The 19,104-nt window shown below is 40.7% G+C and overlaps 1 protein-coding gene across 1 annotated transcript in view; it reads left to right on the top strand.

The window, feature by feature from the left end:
* The window catches only part of SRPK1 (SRSF protein kinase 1), a 29,882-nt gene that overhangs the window by 3,629 nt on the left and 7,149 nt on the right, over nucleotides 1–19,104 (top strand). Inside the window, exons 3-9 of the mRNA XM_082228210.1 lie at nucleotides 8,824–8,942; nucleotides 12,637–12,745; nucleotides 13,120–13,207; nucleotides 14,112–14,199; nucleotides 15,256–15,362; nucleotides 16,890–17,055; nucleotides 18,712–18,737. Of these exons, the coding sequence (XP_082084336.1) occupies nucleotides 8,824–8,942; nucleotides 12,637–12,745; nucleotides 13,120–13,207; nucleotides 14,112–14,199; nucleotides 15,256–15,362; nucleotides 16,890–17,055; nucleotides 18,712–18,737 (703 nt within the window). The remainder of the gene's footprint in view (nucleotides 1–8,823; nucleotides 8,943–12,636; nucleotides 12,746–13,119; nucleotides 13,208–14,111; nucleotides 14,200–15,255; nucleotides 15,363–16,889; nucleotides 17,056–18,711; nucleotides 18,738–19,104) is intronic.

Here is a 19,104-nt window from a genome sequence, read left to right as displayed (position 1 = left end):
ATGGCTAATACTCTGGCAGTTCCGAGAGCCTTAAAATAGCCATGGCTATCCTTTATCATAGAGGAAGAGAAGTGGTTGAATTTTGCTGTAACAAAGTTAGGCTTAGGACACAATATATACTGAACTGCAAAACTCCATGGGTTTCAACAGAGCCCCATTTCTCCTCAGCTGTGATATGTGTGGAAGAAGTATAACAGGATCTGTGCATGTTTCCCATGCCTTCCTTTTTCATTCTTCCCTACTCCCAATTGATGCCCATCCATACACTTGAGTTGGTTAGCAGAAGAAATGGGTCTTTGAACCCTAGGTGGATTTCTCTGCTCAATGCTGCTGCTTGTGTGATTTTGCCCCTGAACTTGATGGATAGGCTTATTTGTTAACAGCAAAATAAATTTAAAAGAACAGGCTTTAAATAATGCCTTCTTTTTGGAATAATTTTGAGCAGCAGCTATGTTACTATGTATACAAAGCTAACAGTGATTTATCAAAATATATTTTAAATTTAAGAAGCATTTAAATATACAATGTTGACTTGCATATAATTGTGCAAAAGATCACAAAAAATGTTTCTAACCCACCCGCCTGCACATACTAATGTTAGTCATCCGTCTTCTAATAGCAGTAGTTTTTATCAGGCTTTCCTGCATAGAGGTAAGCCTTGCTCATAACCAGGCAAGTGGTTACTAACAAGCTGCCAGCAGTGCATGTGGTATTTGACAGTCAAATATCAGATCTCTGCTAAAAGCCAATACACTTTAAAGAAAAGAAAGAGAGCATTCAAGTCAAGGCAGAGGTCAAATATGGAGGTGATAAACGGCAATACATATAGAGTGCTTTCTGTGATTATAACCTGTGATCACTGCAAAATATGTGCTGCTTTTCTGGCAATGGGTTTCCTTCTGATAACATTGGTGCTTATACGTAGAATTACTGTTTTGTTGTGTCTGTACCCTGCGGGCCTCTTCACACACACAAGTATGCTATGAATGTTTGAAAACATGTCCTCCATACACTTGTCAGTTGGGACCCGGTGAAGCTTCTTGACAAGTGTACTCTGAGTGGGAGCAGGGGCTTGCTGCTTTTTAATGTGTTCCAAGGTGGTGGTTTTACATAACTACCTACACCTTTTAAAATATATTTAATACATTTATAACCCACAGGCCTAGTCAGTATGTCATGAGTACAGGTCCTACTGGTTGTGAGCATTAGTTGCCTGCATTAGCTAGAATGCATCAATGAAGGTTCATTTCCCTCCCAGAACTTCGGAAAGCAAGCAGTTGTTCTTGCTGCTACCTCTGTGCATTTTTGTTAGTGTGGGGATGCAGCATTCCCCCTCTTTCAATTAAAAAAACGAGAGTGACACACCCTTCTTTGCAGGGTCACAAGGTTCCCCAAATCCTTGTACTTCAGGGCTTTGAGGGGGAGGGCTCTCTTTGGGGAGAAGGTCTGCAGAACAGTAGCAGCTGGTAACAAGTCAAGCTCTCATCTCACACTTCTCTACACCCCAGCTAGGCTTTGATTTAATTATGATGGAGAGCACTGACGAAATGCTAAGGCTGTAGGTAATTAGGGAGATATCCACTTGCCCTCCTGTCTGTAGAGGAAAGAGTGCCTAGAGGTCTGTGAGTATGTGGCCATCAGGGACCTCCATGGAATTCTACTTTTTTGCATGTATAACTCTCAAAACAATATACAGTGGTGCCCCGCAAGACGAATGCCTCACAATACAAAAAACTCGCTAGACGAAAGTTTTTTCCGTTCGCGATTTGCCTCGCAAGACGAATTTCCCCTATGGGCTTGCTTCGCAAGACGAAAACGTCTCGCGACTTTTTTTCTTTGGCTAAAAACAAAGACATGTTTTGTTTATAAAGTTAATTTATTTTCCCTTCAATTTTTGAACTGCTCTTTACAGTATGTGTGACTTTAAAGAGCAGTTAATAAACTGTTGTTGTACCAAATTTGGCTTTGTTTGGACTTTTTTTGACCATAGGAACGCATTAATTGATTTTCAATGCATTCCTATGGGATTTCGTGCTTCGCAAGACGAAAAATTCGCTAGATGACAAAAATTGCGGAACGAATTAATTTCGTCTTGCGGGGCACCACTGTAGATGACATTTCCTTCTGAGCCATAGATATACAATAAACTAATGCTGTTTCCCTTTAAGTAAATGCAGCCATTCTGTGTGCTGGGTCTAATTTTTTTGCTCTCCACAACCCTGAATTGTTTTAACATTAATACACAGATCCATCTGTATGTGTCTGCTCTGTGTTCTGTGCCATGTGTTCTGTTCTTCTGACATTGCTGGCACTACTGAATGAGTGGGAAAATATGTAGGATTGTGAGAGCAAGACACTCCTGCAATACTGTTTTTCCTTCTTTGTTGTCTTTCTTCCTATAGGCAGAGAGAAAAGGGTGAGATCCCTTAAACCCCAAATTCCTACTTGCTGGGAGTTAAATGCTCATGAATACAAGTGCTTTTTTCACCTCATCCCCACCTTTGAAGAACATGCTGTCTTCACTCATAAATCAGCATGGTGTCTAATGAAATGCTTGAATGTTCATTGTTTCACCTTGCGATGAGAAGCTACATGTTAATTGGCCTTTTATTTTTTTAATCTGTTTCCTCTGAATTTCTGTCTAGAACAGTTAATGGTTACAGACGGGTTGGGAGTGCATCACCTTATTTCTTTATGCATTATTATTGTTCGAACACAGTTTGGTGGCATTCATCCTGAGAATGAATGCCTGAAGGAAGAAATGAACGAATTACTCTGGTATGTGTTCTCCTTCTGGTATGTGTTCTCCGGTATAAGTAGAATAGATCAAATAGAACTACCCTATGGTTGTTTCTCAGTGATAGAAGTCATACAGTTTTCTAGTTCTAAAGCTGGTGATTAATTGGCATGTTTTCTTTAAGAAAATAGAAAGCCTTCATTCTCAGGTCTGTGGGAGAGGAAGCAAGAGTTTTTGCTTAATTATAACTTTTAAGAACAAGAACTTGATTGGTTTTTCTTCATAAAATATGAACCTTACTACATTCTCCATACATTTAAATATGGAGAATGTAGATTACAGTAAAAGACTAAGCATGCATACTGTAAGACAGTACAGTCATACCTTGGTTGCCGAACGCCTTGGAATTCCTATGTTTTGGTTCCCGAATGATAAAAAAAACCCAGAAGTGAGTGTTCCAGTCTTCAAACAATTTTCGGAAACCAAATGTCTGGCGCGGCTTCCGATTGGCTTTAGGACATTCCTGCAGCCAATCAGAAGCTGCTTCCTTGGTTTTCGAACAGTTCTGGGAGTCGAATGGACTCCCGGAACGCATTGTTTGAGAACCAAGGTACGACTGTATGATGTATATCTTGTGAAGACATAATCAGAAGCCTACTTTATCTAGATTATTAAATGAAACAGTTAGTATGGCAATTCTGCTACCAGTTCTGCACCAGTGAATCCCATACATTGAATGGGGCTTATGCATGAATAACTAGAATCAGAGTTACAGGCAGCCTTAGTTAAGGACTGTTGGTTATGTGAATTGCATATGCAATCAAGTCTGGGATCCAAAAAGCATGCCCAGTAGATTTTTTAATTTTGAACAGCAAGCCTCATGCCATATAACAAACTGGGTTTGAAAGATCCTTTTAGTTTCAAAAGGCTTGTTGTGTAACATTGGCTAGGGGTTGGGAGAGTTGCCATTTGAGAATCTCAAGCCCCAGACCCTCTTCAGTGAGTGGAACTAGTTATTTGATTCTTCAAAAGAAGTTCTATTGCATACATGGGTGTTTAATCCCATGTAAATGCATATAGGAGTCCAGTCTTTGGCTGTGTTTTCACCATCTAATTTTCATGGGAGGAAGTCTTTAGAGTTTGTCCCTCTTTTCCCTGGTTAAGTTCTTGTATCACTTTTTACTTGCATGCATTCCACGCCCACCCAGAGCAACTAAGGAATTACCTAAGAGTAACCATTTGGTTTTAGCATTTAGTTGCAAGCAGATTCACAAGCTGTAAAAGACTTCAGTCTGTTTTCTCACAGTAAGTATAGTCGTACCTTGGAAGTCGAACTGAATCCTTTCCAGAAGTCCGTTCGACTTCCAAAATGTTTGGAAACCAAAGCGCGGCTTCTGATTGGCTGCAGGAAGCTCCTGCAGCCAATCGGAAGCCCTGTCAGACATTCAGCTTCCAAAAATAGTTCGCAAACCAAAACAGCCACTTCCGGGTTTAAGGCGTTCAGGAGCCAAAACATTTGAGAACTAAGCTGTTCGAAAACCAAGGTACGACTGTAGTACTTCTTTCTTTGCCGATCTGTTTGAGAAGAAAAACTGCAGCAGCCTAACTGAAGCCAGGCAGATTCACTTGCAAGCAAGAGCTTCTGTTGTTCTCCTGAGTAGATCTGTTGTTAGAGTAGGCAATGGCAGTGTACCTTGCAATACCCGGAATGTTACAGCACAAATTTGTGCTTATTTCATGAATAAGATGTGCAAGCTAGAACTTGAATGTGTTTGCAGGTGGAGCTGCTGACCACACTTATTCAGACTGTATTTCAGCTGCATCTTCATTTGTCTTGCTTCATGTAACTTTTTCTCTGCCTTTTCAGCTGTATACTGCTTTTTACATAGACAGATGCGTTGCTGTTTTCATAGTTCATCAGCTCAGTTAATCACTGAAATGCCAGCATGAACTGAAAGGCTAAATATGTTGCAGAAGTACCATACAATAGCCAAGAATGATACTGGCACCTGCCTCTGCAATTGTCCAGTTTGTTTATTTCTTAATAAGAACATATGAGATGAAGAAGCTTGTCTTGTTTAGGTTGGGATGCCTTTATGAAAATTGTCTTCCATCTTTTCCATAGAATTTTTTGGGTAGAGCTAGAAGAATAATTGGCACCTACTGGCACAGAGAAGCTAATACTTTGAGCTCTTGTGCTCATACAGTATAATCAATACTGTGATACTCTTTTCTTTCAAAGTTCTGAAGGAAATTTATTATTGAACAGGAAACTCGGAGCTTCACTTCAGTTAGGCTACATAGTTAGTATATCTGGAAAGACTTTGGAAGTTGGTCAGCATCAAAAGAATAGAATGAGTTTTTGGTCATTCCGGAGCATGGCTAAATTTTTCGGGAAGCAAATTAGCTGAGAGCAACTCTCTTCAGTGATGCTGCAAGGCATTTACCTGCAATGCAGTGCTATGCATCTGCAGCTAGGTGGTGGAGGCAAATTCCTTTTCTCTCTTGCTTTTGCACAAAGCTTTGCTGTGTTCAGGAAGAACCAGCCCTCTGCTTGCAATTTATGTACCGCTATTACTTGCACCAGGGTGCCATTTAATTTTTGATGGCTCTTTCGAAAACTGTTGGCCCGACTTCAGAAATACCTTCATCAATGGGAGTTCGTGCTTCGTGCAGGTAAGCTTGCCTTTTACAGCATTTTTTAAAACCCAGATGGAAAAAAGGGAGTTTGGCTGCCTCAATGAGGACTTCTCTGAATTCAGTTTAAGCTCATAAATCTTCCTGAGGTCACTGATTCAATTGTCGCCCTCCCCTAGCATGTAATCTTACCAGATGCTTAGCTTAAGAACAAATCCAATGAAGTTAGGTTGTAAAAGCAAGTAGATGTTCAGAAGCCCAAGGTGCTTGTTGGGGTGGATGTCTGCCAAATGTTCTGATATGTTAAAATGGATTCATTCAAGGCTTCTGTTAGCATTTGATGTGTTTCTAGCAGTGTAGCAGTTCTGACAGCTGTCTGTTTTTTATTCATTGAAATGCAGTCTCTGGAACTCTCACATCAGCCTTTTGTCCCTGCTTACAAGCTGACTTCTAAATCGTTTAAATAAATCAGAAGATGCTTTCAGGTTCCTCTTCTTAGTAACAATTTGCTCAAATAAATCATTGTTTAGAATCAAATGATGTATTAAAATAAGGTCTTTGTACCTCCTATGCATGTTTTACCATCCTTGCCCATGCCCGTTTGGGGTGCATTTTAGGAGGGATACATTTTAGGAGGGCGGGGCAGGAGCAGTTGTGGAGATTGTATTGAGCATTTTTTAAAGATTTAATAGCAAAAGTACACATACTTTCCAAGAAACATTAGAGAGAAAATATTGCCTTTGAAAGGCAATCACATCTCTGCAATGTTATGTGGTCTTTTTCACTCCCTGGCAAATAATAGTTCACTCTCATTTTGAAAGTATAAGGACTTGAAATAATTAATTGCAAAGATGTTGAGCTCTCTGAGTCTTTGTAACATCACTCAGTGATAAGACATTCAGACTTCCTTTAGATAAAGGATCAGGATAGTTCTCAAAAGCTTTATGAAGGCTTTCTAGTAACTTCTTTGCTGCAGGAAAATTGTGCTTGTGGAAGAGATGTGTGATTGCAGAATATTCAGGGAATTTCAGACGGCGTTTTTGCCTGGAAAAATAGCTTTAAGGCTTACCTAATTCCTTGTCGATGCAGACCCTAGAACGTTCTGTCATTAAAAACCGATCTAGTAAACCTTAACAATTCAGCATTCCCATAGTTATGACGTAATTAATGAAGAGATTTGCTGTGATGGGTGTGGCTTCTAGAGGGATCACATCGATTTCATCCTTATTCATTTCCTCTCTAGGTTTGAGATTTATTGGGTAGCGTTGTGATTTTTAAAAATCATTGTCTGCAATTGTCTTAACTCTTGTTTAACATTTGATTTTGTGTTTATTCCTGTATGTGCTCTGCCCGCATTAGGCTAACTGTGAATATTTACAACTTCTAATTTTTGCCAAAGAAAGGTGTAGGGAGTTTAAATAAATCTTCAAGAGATGAGTGTGTGGAGGGAACAGTCAGTTTAGAATGTGTGTAAAATGTTCCAGAAGTGTACATGAGCACTCTTTGCAAGTATGCTGATTTATTTATTTTTGTTTGAACATCCCTACACCAAACTCCGCGATAGCTGTATTTCACAATTGTTTTGTGAAACCAGTTACTTTACAAAAGGTTTATTTGTTACTCTGTAAAATAACTGTTATGTGTTTTATATAATGTTGTCACATAGCTGTCAATAAGAAGAGAATGAAGAGGGAAGCAATTTTTGGCTATTCCCCCTACCACTAACAACCTTGTGCACACTCAAAAATCTTCTCCAGAGGGTTGGGGACCTTCAGAGCATTGATTTGTGCTTTATGATCAGCTGAGCAACTCAATATTTAACAAACAAAATCCAGGGAGTGACTAGATATAAGTATGTTTCTCTTGGTATTCAAATATAATATGCCATGGATCACTGTAGCTGTCAGTCTAAAGCCTGACAACTACTATTTGACAGCATGCAACTTGTAGTTACATGTTTCTAGATATGCATGACTATTTTTCTTTCTGCTGAAAGATTGGGTTTTTCTTTTCTGCCACTCTATACAGTAGCTTGAAATTCCCGTTTTTAGGGAGCCATAAAGATGGGTTCGTCCCACTGCATGGAAGCACACTGAGTCACTTATAGGGCTGGAATGCATTTGGGTACCTGTAATAGGATGACTAAACTGAAGCCATTCTGAGGGGCTGTCTATAGAAAATAATTCAGAATCCTAAAATTTCCCTTCATCCTGAACCCATCACCAAGCAGTTTTCACTGCAAGTCTTCTGTGAGCCACTGGCAATTATTTTTAGCCTAAGGACTATCCTACACTGCTGAAGCCTTCTGAATGCCTGTTATTTTTTATCAAAATATTTTTGAAAGCCAGTAATGAGGAGACCATGTGTATCTCCCTGGGGAGGAATTCGAAAGGTTGGGACCACCACTGAGAAAGCCCTGTTCCTAGAACCTACCCGCCTTATGACAGGCCATAGAGCAGGGTCTTGGACTCTGATCTTGGGCAGATTCATACAGGTATAGAGGGTCCTTCAGATAAATTAGGCTGCTAAAGCTACCAGCCTATTGAAATGTTTACTGTTCCATTGAGACACTGGCAGCCTGCATTTCCCTGCTGGCTGGAGAGGAACGGAAGCCCCTCCACAACCAGCATGGAAATGAAAGTTCTTAAAAAAGCCAAAAACAAAGAACCCTGCTATCAAGCAGACATAAAATGAACCATCCCTCCACCATCCTGCTTGGTTTTCACACTGATCAGGGAGGTAGGTGCTTTCCTTCCTCCATGGTTGGCATGGAAACCAAGTGGACTGGGCAGAGGAGGGATGGAGAGATCCATCCTCTACCAGCTCACTCCCTTGCCAGTATGAAATTCCTGTTTGCTTATAGCTACAAGGTGAGTAGTTAGTTACAAGCCTGAATTCTTGCTGCTGTTACTCTCTGCCTGAGTCTCTCGCCTCTTGATTGGCATTTTTTGGAGAGGGGCAGTAATTTGGCCCAGCGCCTCCAGCTTAGGACATTCTGCTACAGACAAAATGCATCACAAAGCACAGCTGTACCTGGCAAAAGTGCAGTTGACTCCATCCCCATGACTGAGCAAGGCAAATACCTGGCATAATCATAGTGGGAGTGATTGGTGTACTGTGCAACATTTGACCCTCCATGAAGACAGCTCTAAACATTGGTGTGACTGGTATCTTTTGAAACTGTACTAATTTGAGTGTCGGTACTTGCTGCACATGTGGAGTTGTCTGCACAAGTTGTATCTGCTGAGAGGGTTTGTTCCAACCAAAGTGAACTGAGATAGATGTGATGCATCTGCATTTCAGTTACTTCTTTAAAAATTAGGAATATTTCTTTTGCCTATCATTATCCAACCTCAAACTGCATTTTAGTCTTTGCATATTCTTTCTTCCTTTGCTCTAAGTACACACAATAAAAAGATTACGACTTACAAACTTACGATGTCTCCTAGGCCAGAAACCCAACATCGAGGCCCTGCTGCCCATTCAGAGAATGATCTTCCTGAACAAGAAGAGGAAATCCTGGGATCAGATGATGATGAGCAGGAAGATCCCAATGATTACTGCAAAGGTGAGAGGTTTTATTTTACAATTTGAGTATCATAATTTTAAACCAATAATTAAGGTTGTAAACCTGGTTTGGTACATCGCATGTGTCAACCAGTAAGTGATTTTGCTTTGTAGATAGAAAAAGGAAAACATCTATGGGGACTTGATAGACTAATGCTTCTTCTTATAAGACCAGACATCTACCAGACTACATCCTCCTTGTTTGTTTAGCATATCAAAGTTAATACATCAAGACATATGCTAGCTTAAGGTATTTCTCAGTATTTTTATTCATTTAACTTTTTACTACTTCACCAGCTTTCCATTTAATATATGCTCCATATTTACAACTGAAATTAAAGTTAACATCAAAACTGCATAACAAACATCAGAAATAAAAACTTAATAACAAAAAATGGAACTTTAGGAGCCATAAAATTCATCAGGAAACCAGGAAATAAACAAAGCCTAATAGCTCATAAGCACGGCAAGTGAAAAGTAAAAACTATGTAGTTGTCTGGTAAGCCTCTCCAGCAGGTTGATGGGTGAGATTCCAAAGCAACATCATCCTCATAGAAAATGCCAGGGACAACGCTGGATTAACCCATCTACCAATGCAGTGGTAGAATTTGGAATAAGTAGGGGGGAATTGTTCTGGTCAGAGGGAGACTGCATTCCCAAGGGTAGTTACTGTCTGCAATCCATAGTTTGCAGGAAGCTCAGTATAGGACCCCCAGTGTGTGCTAGAGAATACTGGGTGAAGCAATTCAATTTGTACTGGTACCTTTAGATACCTGCCGACACCTAGAGAAAGCTATTGGTTGCTCTTCAGGTGCTGAGATTGTTCTTCCTCTAATTACCATATAAATCTGTACATTTTGGGTCCACTTGCTATATATAAAGCACTGACATAGTGTCATACAGGAATTGGCAAACGACAGGCATTTCCTCCACTTAAATACCATATGTCTACCTTCACATCACAGAATTCTCAATGGTAAAATGTTGCAAACATGACTGTATGTCCCCAATCCTGGCTCTAGTTACCCAAACTGGTATACTTAGCATCCCGCTCAATGGAATAAACTGAATGAAAAACATGTCATGTCTCCACTGACTTCATTTTGTGTGGGTGTACTGTTTGCCCGGCATAGAAATTTAGCAGGTTGGCAGCGAAGGCATGGATCTCTCTGTCTTTCTATTGCCAGCCAGCGTGTTCTATGCTAGACATGCCGGGGGGGGGGGTGTCACCTGCTGTGCCTGTATATGAAAACATGGTAGACTGGTAGCAAGAGGGAATGAGCAGCCTGATGCGAACCCTCTTGCTTTTAATGCTGAACACGGAGGGGGCTTACCCATTATCAGCTAGCTTGGAATGGCAGTGGGCTGTCAGAAGAGGGATGGAGTGTTCAGACTTCTGCCTCGTGTCAGTCTGCCTGGTTTCTTTGCTTGACAGAAGGAGGCAGTTTCCCCACCTCCCTGTCCAGCACAGAAAGGATGCTGGAGAAGGGAATGGGTGCTCAGCCCCTCATCCCCACCCCTGGAACCTCCTCCAAGCCCAGCATAGAAATGCAGGAAGCTACCAGAGAAGGGTTGAAGCACTCCATTGATCCTCCAGCAGCCCAGTCACTCGCCTGGATGAAATTCCTTGTTGCCCATGGCGACCAGGCAAGTGTTTAAAAACAAGTCTGCTTTGATAGTTCTTGCATTGTAGTCCTTGCATTATCTAATCCAATATAGTGATCCAGAAATATATTTTTAAAATTAATAACAAACTCCCCATGCTGAACAAACCAGGCTTCAAGGAAATACGTTCACCAAGCCATTTCTTAAAAGGTAGGATGTTGCCTGTTTCCCCATTGTGTATACCTGAGAGTAAGCATCTTTTAATTTAATGGGATCTTTTTGTAGCAATGTATGAGATGGCATTGTTAGCTTTACTTCTTGTTAAAAAGCAGGTTCACACAATTGCAAACAATGCTTGATGCTGTTGTGAAGTATGTGTGTAGGTGTAACAAGTACAGCTCGGGGGCCTAAATGGAGGTGCTGCCCTCTTGGATCACAGTGATGTACTGTAGCTGCCTAGCGTGAATGTCAGAAAATGAATTGTTTTTGTGTGAAGTAGCTCCTGTTTGAGGTGGGCTGATTTGGGTTGGCTGATGATGCCATTTAGGTGGTTAGGATGATATGTGAACCTCTTCAGATATGCAGCTTCCCACATGGTTGGACCCTTTGCAGTTCACCATAGTGGTGGCAACCATAGCACAAAGGTAATGTGAGAAGGGGGCAAGAATGCATTGGCAGAATGGTGTACGGGAGCTCTTTAATAGGAGCTCACATAGGTCATAATTTTTCTTAATCCAGGATCGCCAAGGTCCAGGGATAAGTCTCAAAGTCAGTAATTCAACGACATACACCTTCATATATCAACTGGCAACCGATCCCACCATGCCCGTCTTCTCTCTAGATTGTTTTTGATAAATATTGAGTAAGCTCTTTGAACAAAGGCAGGGCTTGTATGTATCCATCTCCATTGGCTTCTGTTAATAAACTAGTGGTCAATTATGTATCTGGAGGCAATTTTAACATGAACAAGGGTAGGCAAACTGAAATTTAATTCAGACAAAATGGAGATACTGTGGGTGGGAAGTTGGTCTTCTCCAGAAAGAGGGTTCAATTGGCTCTGGATGTGGGGTTGCACTTTGCCTGCAAGCCCAAGGACACAACCTGGGAATTCTCCTGAATTCAGTAGGGGACATCCAATTGAGAAAATACTTTTTTTTTTTTAAGATGTGTTAAACAAAACATACACATCTGTAGTAGCACATAGAATTTACATGTTCTCAGTATGACCGTAATACTGAGTAGATTACCCATCAGATCATTCTCTTATCTCATGGCTAAAGCTCCTCATCATGGAAACCTTAGAGACACGCTAGGCTCTCATTCTTTTAAGGATATTGCTATGCTTTAGCTGAGTCATTCTGTTCTGTTATGAGCCCAGCATCTTATGAAGAGATTTGAAGAGTAGCCACCAGGTCTTCTTAATATTGTGACTAGACCTAACAAATCAACATCCCCTTTCAGCTGCAGTTGCAGCCAAGTGGTGTGTCATCATGTGTTTCACCAAATAAAGAAAATCCCAGGGTAGCATTCCTGTTCTTATGGAGGGAAGGAAAAGCGTTATTAAATCCAAATGTTCTTGCTACTGCTAGGAGAGAGCAGCTAGCAATGCATTATATCTCTCCCAATCCCAGAACTCATAGCTAATGTGACATTTGAAGTTTCTTAAACAGTAGTGTTTTTAAAAGATACTTTTTCTTATTGTGGAGTATATTTAGTGAGAAAATCAAGAGATTTGAGAGTTCCCAGTGGGATTGTACCACCTGCACATAGCCATGCTGGTTTGCCTTATCCTTCCCACATAGAGGAATAGCACACTCTACAGCTATTTTCTCTGCAGAAGCTGAGAAGGGAAAACACACCATCTATTCTATATTGTGCCTGATATTATTCTTTGGTAAGCTGTCAGGATTTATTTGCATGATATCTAAAATGAAGACATTGCAGGGCTCTACAAACAATTCTGTATTCTCAATGCACTTTTTTCATTTGTTTTTAAGAGAGATTAAAAGTGGCGGGTGCATAGATTGACTTGTGAGTTTCTCAATATCACTGAGGGTTCTTGACCCAATAACTCTTTTTACATTTCCTAGGAGGCTACCATCTTGTTAAAATAGGGGATCTATTCAATGGAAGATACCATGTGATCCGGAAGCTGGGATGGGGACACTTTTCTACAGTGTGGTTATCATGGGACATCCAGTAAGTCTTATTTCATTTTGGAAGGAATTTCTGCTAGTTGCATGGAATATTCTTACAGACCAGCAACATGATTTTTCCTTAGAATGTTCCTCCTTGTTTTCAAATCCAGAGGTTTCATCTCATGCTTTAAAAAAATAATTATAATAACATGGTAACTGTTCTATATACAAACTGAAAACTGATTCATATTCCCACTTGCATATTACTTCTTCAAGTTTACTTTTTATGGAACTCGAGGGAAATCATGCATTCAGGAGTGACAGAGAACCTGCTTTTGTATTTTGTAGGAAATGATCCTGATCATTCAGGTCTTTTTCTGTTAGTGTTATCTGATTCCTGAAGGCAGTTTAGTACTAAACTTTGTGTCCACTTAGGGGGAAGAGGTTTGTGGCAATGAAAGTTGTAAAGAGTGCTGAACACTACACAGAAACAGCATTGGATGAAATCAAACTGCTGAAATCTGTGAGTATCCACAAGTAGATGATTATGATTCAATTTCAAATTATATCCTTTAAAAATATCAGCAAATGGCTCCCAGCCATAATATAATCTCTTGCTCCACACAAGATACAAAGGGGAATGCTGTACACAGGATTAGATTAGGCATTTGTTGTTGTTTTTCTTTAATTTGTAAAGGTCAATTTTTATCTCTGTTTCCAGAGCATTTTAAAAGATGACAGAAGATTATTTATTAAATTGATTAGTCGTTTTATCTTGCCCAAGGCAGCCCAAAGCAACTTACAACCAACCAACCAAACAGACCAAAAAAAATCAAAAAATCCATAAGAGATATATTAAAACCAAGGGGGTGGGATAAATTTAAAACATCCAACACATTTCTAAAAGGCCACAGATAATTAAAGGTCAATGTCTTGGTTAGAGATGAAAATTTCTGCCTGCTGCTTAAAGATATGGCTATTGTAATTATTGCAAGTGGGTAATTCATCTCAAGTTTGGTTTGCTATTTGTGCCATTAGTTGTCGGTATTATGTCATCCCATTACCTTAGCTGGTAATCTTCCTTTCATGTATCCAGCAGTACATTATCAGTCATTTTTATGGAGGAAGGTAAAGGTAAATGCAGGCTCATGAGAAGTAACAGCACTAGTACAGCTACTTAGACAGTGTTGTTTAGGAATTGATTAATGAAGGGTTTTTCCGCCCCGGCTGGGGCATAAGGCAAGGTTAGTATGGACATAGTTGCTCATGAATAGTCAGAAATGCTAACATAAATTGATTATTTGATTTGCTAAATAAGAATGTGGGGTGAGAATCTGGAGAGTGTCTTGGAAACCTATGGAATTTGATAAAGATAGAACCTGCATTAAATGATTTTTTATGGTGTTTGATTTCCTCCCACCCTACAGGTCCGCAACACTGACCCAGACGACCCAAACCGAGAGAGAGTAGTTCAGTTATTAGATGACTTCAAAATCTCAGGAGTAAATGGTTCCCGTATCCTTTTAATAAAACCAGACTTTTCTGCGATCTTTAATCCAGCAAAATGTGGGATTTAATACAATACAGTACTGGGGTAAAACATAAATGGTTGTCTTACACAGTGATGAAATTTCACAACGTGTAGCCGTTTGGCACAAGTATGTTTTCAGTTTCCTTCGGCCATATAAAGAAAACAACCTACAGAAAGGTTTCCTTTCTAATTCTGAGTGGCAAGAACCTTTTTGAATGTTGGAAGTTAAGAAGACAATTTGAAAAAAGTGAGAGTATTGTTTGGGTTTTCCCACTGATGTGGCTTTAGCTTCCTCTGTACCACCTTACGATATCTCTGTATCCCTGTGTGCGTGGAATTTACCAGTGAAAATTCATAGGACCATTAATAATTAAAATACTTTCTGCTGCAATACCAGTACAGTGGTACCTCAGGCTAAGTACTTAATTCGTTCTGGAGGTGTGTTCTTAACCTGAAACTGTTCTTAACCTGAAGCACCACTTTAGCTAATGGGGCCTCCTGCTGCCGCTGCGCCACAGCTGCACGATTTCTGTTCTCATCCTGAAGCAAAGTTCTTAATCCGAGGTACTACTTCTGGGTTAGGGGAGTCTGTAACCTGAAGCGTCTGTAACCTGAGGTACCACTGTAATGGGGTGGATGTTGCGGCCTTGCTCATCTGGCTTCTCAATGTCATACATTGCTGCTGGTTACCGGGGCGGGGCAGGGAGTGCAGTGGATGTGCAGTGGGGGGGGGGAGCATTGGGCTGACTCAACCACTGCACCCACACCAAGCGCCCCATTGCCTTACCTCTCCCTCTTGGTAACTGGCAGCAGTGCACAGCATGGGGAAGCCACACAAAGAATGCCACACCACTGCCGGGGGCTGTGTAGAATGGCCACAAAGTGTAGCTATTCTAGAAAACTACATGCAGATAGTCAGGGGGAAATGGGTATATACACGCGATAACTAAGCATGAAATTTCTTTTTCCGTGTTGCTATGTATTCAGCAATAGCTGACTTTGTAAATGTCCTGGGAAATTCAGCCTTGACTCAGCTACAGATATTTGCATGGTGTTTGAAGTTCTGGGGCACCATCTTCTGAAATGGATCATCAAATCAAATTATCAGGGTCTTCCACTACTCTGTGTAAAAAGGATCATCCACCAGGCATGTTATATATACTACATTTGGGTCTACTTTTGTGAAAAGTTGTTTTGGTCAAGCGTCTGGTGCTCCAAAGTGCAGCTGGAGACTCTCTGTGATGTCAGTTGCTGCACTTTTGGCTGCTGGAACAGATCAAAATTGTAACAATGACTTCTCATTGGTGGATATCCTGTGCATCGCATGCTCTAGGATCCCAAGATCAGGTCCTTCACACAGTATTTAAGAATTAACAAGAAACTGCTGTGAATCAGTAGGCCAGTTCAAGAGTTTTCTCATGCTTTCTGTCTAATAGCAGAATAAGATTCTATCTAATAGCAGAACCAGTGATCCTGTTCTGATTGATTTGGCAGCAAAACAGGGTAGGTTGTTGCATATCACTGGAAACCACAAGGCACGCTACTAAAAAGGCAGCACAGTTCCCAAATGTGGAAGCAAAGGACTGTGTATGTGTGCTTTACTGCTCCAGGAGCATTTTTGTTTGCTCCAGTTGGGCTTATATAAAGTGTGTGTGTGTGTGTGTGTGTGTGTTTTGAGGGGGAGGGAATCATTTGGGTGGGTTAACTTAGGGAAGGAGACACAGCTAGAGTGAAACAAAGGGAAGATGTGGGCCCTCTTGCTACTAACTGAGGCAGGTGGGTGCCATCCCCCAACTGCCTTACACACACAGGAACAAAAGACTGGATGGTGATGATGGATCCTTTGTTTGCTCACTTCTCTCTGCCCCACACTTTGGCTGTGGGAAGAGGTGAAGAGGAGATGGAGTGACAGCACCTAACTAGGGTAATAGGTGGGGTGTTGCTCAGTTGCCCTGTCTACTTGCCCTGGTCCCTACTGGGTGCAGCTAACGGAGGTGGAACCAAAGAGGCACACTGACCTGCTGCTTCTTCATTCTGTGAGTACGGAACAGCCCCTCGAGTCAGGTGATAAGCAAAAGGAGCTGGCAGAGTGCTGCCAAATGGACATCCCAATATGTCACAGTGGTGCCTCCACTCAAGGGCCTGACCTGATCATAGGCATCCTTATTTGAAAACAAGCCCTAATGGGACTTATTCCCATGTAAGGTTGACTGGGTGTGTTGTTCAGGCTGCAAAATGTATCTTCCCTTCATATAGCACACACTTGTACATTAACATATAACACTGGAGGAATCATCCCGTTGAATAACACACACACACACACACACACTGGTGTTGTGCAACGCTTTGTTGCAAGTCCCATTTGTAATTGATGCTTCAAGAACAGAAATGAAAGCTGGGAAGGATGGGGAAGCCTGGAGTAGAAGAATAGTGCTAAAATGAATGGGAATTACGCCTTCAGCAACAGTAGGTTGAAGATCAAGTAAAGCGCTCATTTTGCTATAGTTTCCATAGTAACCTGGCTTTTTCACTGCTTGCTTCATAATAAAATCAAGCTTTTGGTCACATTGTGCACCACAACTACCAGATCCTGGCTCTTTGGTATACTTTGGAAGTTACACAATGACATTTTGTCACCTGTATGTGACTTTCCTTTGTTGTTTGTTCTCTGCAGGTTTTGCAGGGACTGGACTATTTGCACGCCAAGTGTCGGATTATCCACACTGATATTAAACCAGAGAACATTCTGCTGTGTGTTAATGACCAGTATATCCGCAGGCTGGCTGCAGAAGCAACAGAGTGGCAGAGATCTGGAGCCCCCCCTCCTTCTGGCTCTGCAGGTGCTTTTTGCGTTTTAGCTTAAAGTCAGTTCATTCTGAAGTGGTTTGTTAGGATATGACAAATATTAGCTGTCTAGATCACCCTGAACATGATTAATATGGAACATCATTTCAGTTTGTCTATAAAATAGATATTCATTGCAGTACTAGCTGTATGGTTATGTATAGAGCTCATGAAAAGTGTGTAAATTGCCACGCTGGAGAATTATTTAAAATGCTGTTTCTGATCTCATGTAATTAAATTGATGATAGGCCAACTTCTGTTGCGTTGTGTATAAAAGAGTTTATAGAAATTCAATTTAGAAGACCTCTGCAGTGAGGTCATCTTGGATATGCCTTGCTCAGTCTTGTATTCTCCAGAGAGTTTAAAAATTCTTTCCATCATACATTCCGTATATATTATGTATAAGTAGACTCTCCGTTAAGTGGCTTTACTATTATAGGTGTTCAATCTTTTAAGACAAATCTGATATAGAAATTGAATCCTCCCTGGTGCTGCCAAAGAGCTGTGCAACGGTATCCCAGGATTACTTTTGGAGAGCATTGACTAATGGTAAAAGCGGGGAGGGTGTTCCTAATTTGGTCTCCACCAAATCTGTGGTGTTTTATTGAGACTACATGAACTCCATCCTTTTCAGTCACCAGCCAAGGTGGCACACTGTACCTGAAGTTTTCATAAGAGTATGGTTACAGAGCAGTAGCCATGACAACTGTTTAATGTCTTGCTGTATCTGTATTCTTCAAGACTAGTCAGTTTTCAAAACAGAGGTCCAGGGGTCACAACCCTGTCCTTCTCCAGTGGTCAGGCTCTTTCTTGTCTATTAAACATTTTTACCCCTTGATTAAATATAGGTCTGCCAGGGACCAATGAAAATTATTTTTGTGGGCTGTCAGCTGACCACCTGCGATTTACTATTTCAAGTACAGTCGTACCTTGGAAGTCGAACGGAATCCATTCCGGAAGTCTGTTCGACTTCCAAAACATTAGAAAACCAAAGCACAGCTTCTGATTGGCTGCAGGAAGGTCCTGCAGCCAATTGGAAGCCGCCGATACCCCCATCGGACATTCTGCTTCCGAAAGAATGTTAGAAAACCAGAACAGTCACTTCCAGGTTTTGATCGTTCAGGAGCCAAAACGTTCGAGAACTTGGCTGTTTGACTTCCAAGGTACGACTGTGGTTAATTGGAAATTGATGGAACTTGAAGTGGACTTAATGCACTCTTGACTTACCTATGTGTCATCTCAGTTCACTTTTTAAAATACTGTGTACGTGCTGCTGTGTTGCCTCACTTGCATGTAATTATTCCCCTCACTTTGAAAACGGTTGAGTTGCCTGACAATTGATAACATAATTGTTGTTATGTATAATAATCTGACATCGCGTTCTCTCTGCTTCCATAAGAAGGTAACAATTTAGTGTTTGGAACAGCTTCTCAGTGTTGCAGGAGTGATTTAAGTAGATGCCTGTCTTCCAATGCTGCTCAGTGTTGAAATTTAATCTGTTGATGACTTGATGAGAACATTTTCCCTTTTTTTCTATACTGCAGTCATGTTTCAGAAGTAGTTTTCTGTTAACTATAGAATAGTTTGAGTAGTATGCCACTTTAATAGCATGATTGCAGGCATATTAATTGTATTTCTTTTTTATTTCACAGTGAGTACTGCACCACAGCCCAAACCAGTAAGTGTGATAACTTGTGCATGTTATAAATGAGTTAAACTTTGCATTCAGATGTACACTGTCTTTTTACAGAGCAGTTCCAGGCTCCTACCAAACAGCACAATTGTGTCTGGACATATTTAGATTTCTATTTCCCACCATCCCAGGGGCTCAGATTTTAGCATGCTGCCATATACACTTCATTTCTTTCAGTTCTCCTAATGGTTACCCTTTCTTTGCCTTAGTTTGGCTATTTTTCTAGCTACTACAATTGCAGGAATTTCTGATGACCAAATCTATGATTTTCCTGTTTGTATCTTATATCTTATAGTTATTCATATGAACACGTACTTGGGGGTAGTCTGAACTGCTCACTTGAATGAAATAA

The sequence above is a fragment of the Podarcis vaucheri genome, assembly GCF_965113315.1.
Source record: "Podarcis vaucheri genome assembly, chromosome: 6".
NCBI lineage: Eukaryota > Metazoa > Chordata > Lepidosauria > Squamata > Lacertidae > Podarcis > Podarcis vaucheri.
The sequence above is the reverse complement of the archived record's forward strand: the minus strand, read 5'-3'. Positions and strand labels throughout refer to the sequence as shown.